General features: G+C 48.4%; 2 protein-coding genes and 1 pseudogene across 2 annotated transcripts; all 3 read right to left on the bottom strand.

Moving 5' to 3' along the window:
- Window positions 1–639: 639 nt before the first annotated feature.
- On the bottom strand, window positions 640–1,466 carry LOC136055361 (syncytin-2-like; annotated as a pseudogene).
- Window positions 1,467–1,503: 37 nt separating this feature from the next.
- Window positions 1,504–2,142, bottom strand: LOC136055360 (uncharacterized). The gene has a single exon (XM_065747090.1). It carries the CDS (start codon window positions 2,140–2,142, stop codon window positions 1,504–1,506), a length of 639 nt encoding a protein of 212 aa, XP_065603162.1.
- Window positions 2,143–4,927: 2,785 nt separating this feature from the next.
- Window positions 4,928–7,103, bottom strand: LOC136055358 (endogenous retrovirus group K member 5 Gag polyprotein-like). The gene is given in 4 exon segments (XM_065747089.1): window positions 4,928–5,345; window positions 5,414–5,716; window positions 5,718–6,023; window positions 6,025–7,103. Coding segments are annotated over 4 exon segments (2,106 nt in total).
- Between the last annotated feature and the right edge of the window lie 212 nt (window positions 7,104–7,315).

The following is a 7,315-nucleotide window of genomic DNA, read 5'->3' as shown; positions in this document are numbered from 1 at the left end:
AGAAAAGAAAGAAGCATCAAATTGTTTTCTGAACTGTAACGTAAATATAATCTACTGTCATTTTGCTTTCCCACTTACTTTCTCAGTACCAGGAATTGTAGAAACAGTCCTCTTCAGGTAGCCACATATGTGTTTATGCACAGTTGCAATCTTGCCGTCGGCTCTACCAAAGCAGAATGCCCGTGAATCTGGTCCCTCTAGGGTCTGCGCATGAAGACCTGCCTGACCAGAGCCAAATTACTGCATCTACACACCAATACGGTGAACAGCAAGAGGCGTTTATTGTTAGCGACAGCATCCTTATATAAGCCTAGGTTACACATGCGCACTATTACTCTTAAGTGACTCAGCATTCTCTCTTCTAGTATCTTCTAGAAACACTTGTTTACGCCAATGAGGGGGAGGCGATTCTTCTCACGAGATCTCATTGTCCATCTTGCCTTGCAACATTCCCCCCCTCCTCCATGAACGCTTAACTATACTTTGAGAGGAGCCTGACCACGTACATCCCGAAGTCCCTGCCCGGTGCCTAGACATTTGCTTCTCCTCTTGAGGCAAGCCTTTACCCATTATATCGCGTTGCAATTTTTCCCAAACTATTTTTCTTATCTATCTGTAAGCTACCTATTGTGTGCGATCCTACAAATTTTCCTTTATCTTATGATATCGGAATCTTTGGTCGAATGCTTGATCTAATGTTCGCTGTAAGCAATTCTTCAAGCATATGAGTACACATGGTATGATTCTGATTATTACCAAGATTGTTAACAACGCTCCTCCTAGTCCTTTGATTATTGGTGTTAACCAACTGGCCCATCCCCCCAAAATACTCCTTAGCCAATCCCCTAGGGGGTCCTCTTGGACAGTTATCTTCTGTGTAAGATGTTTCAATCACTCAAGTTTCTTATGCATGGATTCTGGGTGGTCACTGAGATTAAAACAACACACTCCCTCTATATCTTGACAACCATGACCCTGGGCTAGCAGTAGAAAATCTATCGCTGCCCTATTCTGTAGTACTGCATGACGGATACTATCTATATCAGTCAAAAGATCTGTTAGCAGTTGCGAGGTGACGTTTGCCTATTTTACCGACCAGCAAGCTAGTCTTTCAATTTCTTTCAATGCTTGAGCCATTCCTATTGGGGCCACTATGGAGGCAAAGATCCGTGCAGTTGGACCCCATAGCCGGACCTCGTCCCCACAGTCCTCCGTCAAGGTGCTTATTGATCTTCTCCTGCGGTGTTGCGTAGCGTTCTGAGTGATGCGGACCCACTCACTCATTTATAGTGACAAAATCGTGAGTTTTCCCAGATAGCACAGCCCTCCCACTGCCCTTCCAGGGATTCCCTGCCATGCCCGATCCCCACAGATCAGGAACACCCCCAGAGGTAGTACCTTACTTTCATTTACCCACAGCTTCTCAGACCATCTTAGGTCAACACGGTATGGGTATCCCTATCCATATTGGTTCCATGGATGAGTGTAGTTACAACAGCAGTCCTAGGTGGTCCTATTACAACCAAGGGAACCATCACCATAGAGCATGTCACTAATGAGCATCCCGAAATCCCAGGTGCGTATTGGTCTGCATATGCGACATTCCTCACTGCTCTTGTTAGCTCTATTTGGGAAGCCGTATCGTGTTTCATTTGCTGTGTATCCACAATACCCTCCTTCCCACTTAAAGGTGTCACCATCCCTTGGGTTAACCAATGTCATTGTGGTAAGGCGCCTATTCTTTTGATCCCAGTATGGAAAATGTAGTCCCATCATATGCCAGGACAGCAGTTCTCTGTCTTGGATACTGAAATCCGCAAAGCATAAGCATGTTTCTGATTCATTCTGTGTCCCTTCAGAGCCTAACAGCTCCAATTCCTGTGAGTTCCAGGGGGACGTGATATTTAGGAGTTGTATGAGACATCGCGACATGTTGGCCGCTGAGTCATTATAAAACAATTCACAGTGACTGATGTTTCTCACATAACCCTTAAACATAGAGATATCTCTTGAGTAATTTAAAGGGACGCTGATTAAGCAAGTTCTAAAGGGGGAGGTGGCCAACTGCATGGCTAAACAGAAATCCTGGTGACCTGTCTGATTCACCCAAGTTACCCAAACATTACCTGGTTGTGGCCCCATTACCACCCCAAGTCCTACCAGGATTATGGTCAGAAGTGTAACCAGGCCAAATATAGTGTGTTTCCGAGGTGTTCATTCTTGTGTGCTTTGTCTGTTCTGCGAATTATCCGGATCCGAGGAGATAGATTTCTCTAGCAGCAGTCGCTGTTCTTTCTTCAGTCGTTTCTGGCCCATCAGGAGAACCTAAAGGAGGGAGACTAGGAGTATCTATCACTTTATCTGTCCTCTCATTTTTATTCTTTTTCGCAACATCAGGCTTGATTTTTCTCAAGGGTATCCATACTACTTCCCCCATTTCTTGATGTTTGACTGCTGCATACCCTCTCCCCCAAATCAATACTCTCCATCCTTTTTCCCACATTCCCATCTCTGTTTTCACCATAACCAGAGGTCCTTCTAAAACTATTTTAGGCTGCCAGTGTTTTTGGATCGGACTACAATTATTGTCACCTCGCTCAAAATGATTGAGAGAATAGATGGCTTTCGCCAAGATTTCCGCTTGTCTTTTTACTGGAATACAATCTCTGTAACCTTCCCCTTCCCCTAGGATACGTATTTTTTTCTTTAAGGAGGCGGTTTGTGCTTTCGACAATCGCTTGCCCTTGAGAATTTAGGGGATACCTGTACTATGAGAGATTCCCCAAGGCTCTAGCCAGGCTTTGGTGGATCTGGAAATGAAGCAAGAACCATTATCCATCTTAATTTGGTCCGGCAAACCCAATACAGCGATTGTCGTGGCCCAATGATGCTGGGCTGCCGCAGAGTTAGACCTTGTGTGTTGAGTGACTGAAACCATAGATGAGGCAGTGTCAACAGTAACAGCAAGCCATGATTGCGGCGCAATACGATGTTTGACCATGAAATCAGTCTGCCAAATCTGCAATGGTTTCAGGCCTCGAGGGTTGACCCCTGCCCCAATCACCGGCACCGAGTTACAGAGTGGGCAGGCTTGTATCACTTTGAGCTTTTGCCAATGGGATCGAGCAAATGCGAGCCAACGCCTTCGCCCCGATGTGAAGGGACGCATGAAGATCATGGGCAGTTCTAAGAGAGAAGACTGATATGCCTGCAGCTGCATCCGCAGCTGCATTGCCTGTAGTGAAAAACCCAGGTACTTTGGAATGGCTGTGGACATGTAAGATCGCGACCGGTGCTGAACGGCCAGCTAAAGCCTCTTCCAGGAAAGCAGAAGCCACAGAGCTAGGCAGGCCTTCACAGCCCATCCTAGCCACTAATTTTGCCACAAATGCTGAATCAGTGACGATGTTACAAGGAACATTACGACACAAGCCAATGGCCATAGCTACAGCTTGTACCCCAAGAAGTTGAACACTGACAGAGGGATTTGTGAAAACAATAGTCTCCCAACTCTTACTGGAAGTCTGCCACACGACAGCCCCCTGCTTAGTTGTGGATGAAGCATCAGTGAACAAAGTCGGACCTTTCACCGGCACAAGGGAGACACAAGGCCGCAGTGAAATGCAGAGGGGTCTCTCTAGGTTGAAGATTGACAGCGAATCGGAATAAACGATGTCTCCCCCATAACACTGAAGTGCTAGAAGGAGGGGGTCTGGAAGGGGTTGAACATCACGGAAGGTTCCCTGCAAGTAAATCGCGTCAGGTTCCCTGGAGAATGTCTTTACTGTGAACAGACGGGATTTTTGTATTAAGGCAGCCAGAACCTCGAGCCAAGGAGTGAAAGCTCATACAGGTTGGACTGAGAACAACCACCAGAGCGGTTTGGGTGTTACATTCAGGGTGTGGCCAATTATTGCTGTGGCCCCATCCTGACATCTCGAGATCACAAGCTTGAGCGGCTTCTCAGGTTCCCATCGCGCAAGAGAGTTATCCATACAATGCTGAAGAATTTCCTGCCATGCAGCACTCATGTCTGCGTTCATTTCACGGGGCTCTCTTGGATCAGTTCCTTTCAACTGTTCGTAAAAGGGCTTCATTAGGCGGGGCGCTATACCCAGGGCCCCCTTAATCCACTCAAGAGCCCCAACGAAACGCTGCACTTCCCAAAGGTTTGCAATCTTAGGCTGAATATCTAGGCCGCTAGGATGCACCACTTTGGGACCAAACTTATAGCCCAAATATTCTATTCCAAGTCCCCTCTGTACCTTTTGTTCCAGTATAGAGAAACCAGCTGATGTTAACACCCTGACTACCTGATTCTCGAGTGTGTGTAAGTCTAGATATCGTGGGGCAGCAAGCAAGAGATCGTCCATATAGTGTGCCACTACACAATGTGAGAATTCACGTCGGATTTCTTTCAGAACCCTTCCTACTACTAATTGGCATATAGTTGGGGAGCACGCCATGCCCTGCGGGAGAATGCGCCACTGGTATCGCGCTACGGGCTCCACGTTATTGATGGTGGGCACAGTGAATGCAAACGCCTCCCTGTCCTGCTCGGCCAGAGGGATGGAAAAGAAGCAATCCTTGAGATCAATAACGACCAATGGCCATTGTTTAGGTATTGCTGACAAGACAGGGCCACCCTGTTGGACCGAGTCAAAAGGAAGAAGTTGTGCATTGACAGTGCGTAAGTCGTGTAAGAGGCGAAATGCTCCTGATTTCTTTTTTATGACAAACACAGGGGTATTCCACTGGCTAAGCGATGGTTCAATGTACCCTAACTCCAATTCCTTAGCCACAAGGGAAGTAAGCACTGAAAGTTTCATATCAGGAAGAGGCCACTGATCTACCTAAACAGGACAAACATCCTGTTTCCAGCGCAAAGGAATGGCATAACAAAGAGATAACTGGCAGACAGTGGCCCTTAGCATAAATTTGTGATGTGGGCACCAATAGATCTCAAAAAATCCCTTCCTAGAAGCAAACCTTTGATCGGTGCGACCAAGGGTGTGAGTAGGAATGGTCTTTCCAGGGTTCTGTCTCTATTAATCAATACAATCTCGACCTCACTACCAGCTTTTCTCATGTTCATGGGACCCCCGACTCCAAAAACAACTTGATTTTCACTTAATGGCCAGTCTGTTGGCCAGTCCGTAAACGAAATGACAGTTACATCTGCCCCCGAATCAAGCAAGGCCGTAATTTCAACAGTCCTTGGTCCCTGAAATGAGGCAAGTAATGAGCCCACAAACGAGACGAAAGCCCTAACCAGTGTCCGATCCTGACAATCAAGTATTAATTCCACGGCGGGCGGATTATATGCTTTGACGAGGGAGCTGCTCCTTCCCCCATTGATCGTGGAATTCTGGTCAATGGCCCCCATTGTTGTCCGGGGGAGGGGACCTGGGACGCTGGTCCCCCCCCTCCATCATTTCCCTGCATGTTGTTAGTGCTATTTCTGCAATGTGTGGCCACATGCCCACGCCGGCCACATAACTGACATGTTACACCAGTTCCTTTGCATTGTGCTTTTAGGTGGCCAAACTGACCACACCGAAAGCATGGGCCTCTCGTGGCTCCCTGCTGTCCGATTCCATTCATAGTCATGGCTGCCACAGCGAGTTGAACCTGCTTCATTGAGCTTGTTTTCTCCTTGTCCATCACATATTTAATCGCCTCTCCTGGGGTATGAAATTTCACAGGGGCTGAGCTCGAGGGCTCTGATTCCCTCTGATGACCTCTGTTCCAAGCAATCTATTATCACAGGGTTGTGAACAGCCCTTGGTAGATCTGATGCCTCCACTGCTTTTATGAGCCTGTCAGCAAAGTCCTGGAAGGACTCTGCTGGTCCCTGGGCAATATTTGTCCATGGCATGTATGGTTCCGTACTTTGCACAAACCTCCTAAAAGCTGCCAGAGCAGCAGCTGATGCTGCTATCATTTCCCTGGGGCGTAAACACGCTACCTGATCTTGCGGTGTTAAAAGTCCCACCGTGGCTTCTGTTAGGCGAGTGATGGTCTGGGTGACCAGGGTCTCCCTGAGTGGTGGTCAATATGCGTTTGAGCTGACTCACCCACTCTTCCTTCCAGACCGTAAACTGGACCAGTTTCAAGACGATGCACATAAGTGTCTCAGCATCGTATGGCAATAACGGCCCTGAACCTGCGAGGAGCTCCAAGGCATTCATCGTCATCAGGGATCCTAAGCCTCGTTTCTCAATTGCCTCTACCAAGTGCGCAACTCCTTTTGGGTCCAGTGGAACCCACAAAGGACCTTCCTCCTCAACCACCACTGGAAACACCGCTGCCTCTGATAATGATGTTCCCTCTAAAGCTTCCCTAATCTTTGTCCAATCTGTGACTAATGGCTGCGGACGTACTTCGTCTCTCCGCAGAGAGGCTCCGCCCAGATGGGCACTTTTACGGTCCACACGTCCAAATCCCGCCCCCAAAGCGTCTGTCTCCCGCCCGCGTCCTGGTCCCACCCCCGAATCATCTGCCTCCCTCCCACCGAGTGAGGCGGGGTCATCAGAAACCCGCCCCTTGGTAGAAGGCGGCAAAGAAGGATATAATGGTGGATATGGAAGCGGGGCCATCGGAGCAAGTCGAGGCGGTGGCGGTGACTCATCCGGCTGTGGAGGCGGCTTCATGCTAGCAGTATCGGCAGAAAATATTTCATCATCTTTCCTCTTGCAACGGTCCGTTGCACAAGGTCCTGAGCCACTTCCTTCATAGTCGTCTGAAAAAGGAGAAGAGCCTCCCGACCCCCCTTTTCTTTCCATGAACATCTCAAGATTATCAAGGTCGCGCACGGCACGCAAAAGTTTCCCTTCCTCCTGAGCTGCTTTGAACGCGCCCAATACTAAACCCCAAATTTTTAATTCAGCGGCTTTTTTAGTCGTGGTATCCCGCATAGAGTGTTGTGCTAGGGCAGATGTAATGTCGTCCCATTTCTCATGATGCAACACATCCCGGGAGGTGAAAATAAAGCATCCCACTGTAAGGGCAGACATAAGTTTGGCAATCTCCTTCTTGGAAGGAGCGGTCTTGCCGCAGTAATCCTTAGACAAATAAAGGAGTACCTTAATTAATTGCTCCATACCAGCACGGCTCTGATATCACGACTCAGGAATGACTAGCTGCCTACCGCAGTATCCTCACTGCTCCTGATTTCCGTGGCCGCTGATGGACTCAGCGCTCAGGACACCACAGGCAACGTTCACCCGACTATCGCAAGTCAGCGCGTTTCTGCGGAATGTTCGCCCTACCGGCCTTCTGTGGTCCTGGTTCCATGGGTTTACAGGCTATCACG

Source organism: Cyrtonyx montezumae, unplaced genomic scaffold (genome assembly GCF_038088225.1).
Source record: "Cyrtonyx montezumae isolate F1298 unplaced genomic scaffold, pur_monq_1.0 scaffold_41, whole genome shotgun sequence".
NCBI classification, from domain to species: Eukaryota; Metazoa; Chordata; class Aves; order Galliformes; family Odontophoridae; genus Cyrtonyx; species Cyrtonyx montezumae.
This window is presented reverse-complemented; position numbering and strand designations above follow the sequence as displayed.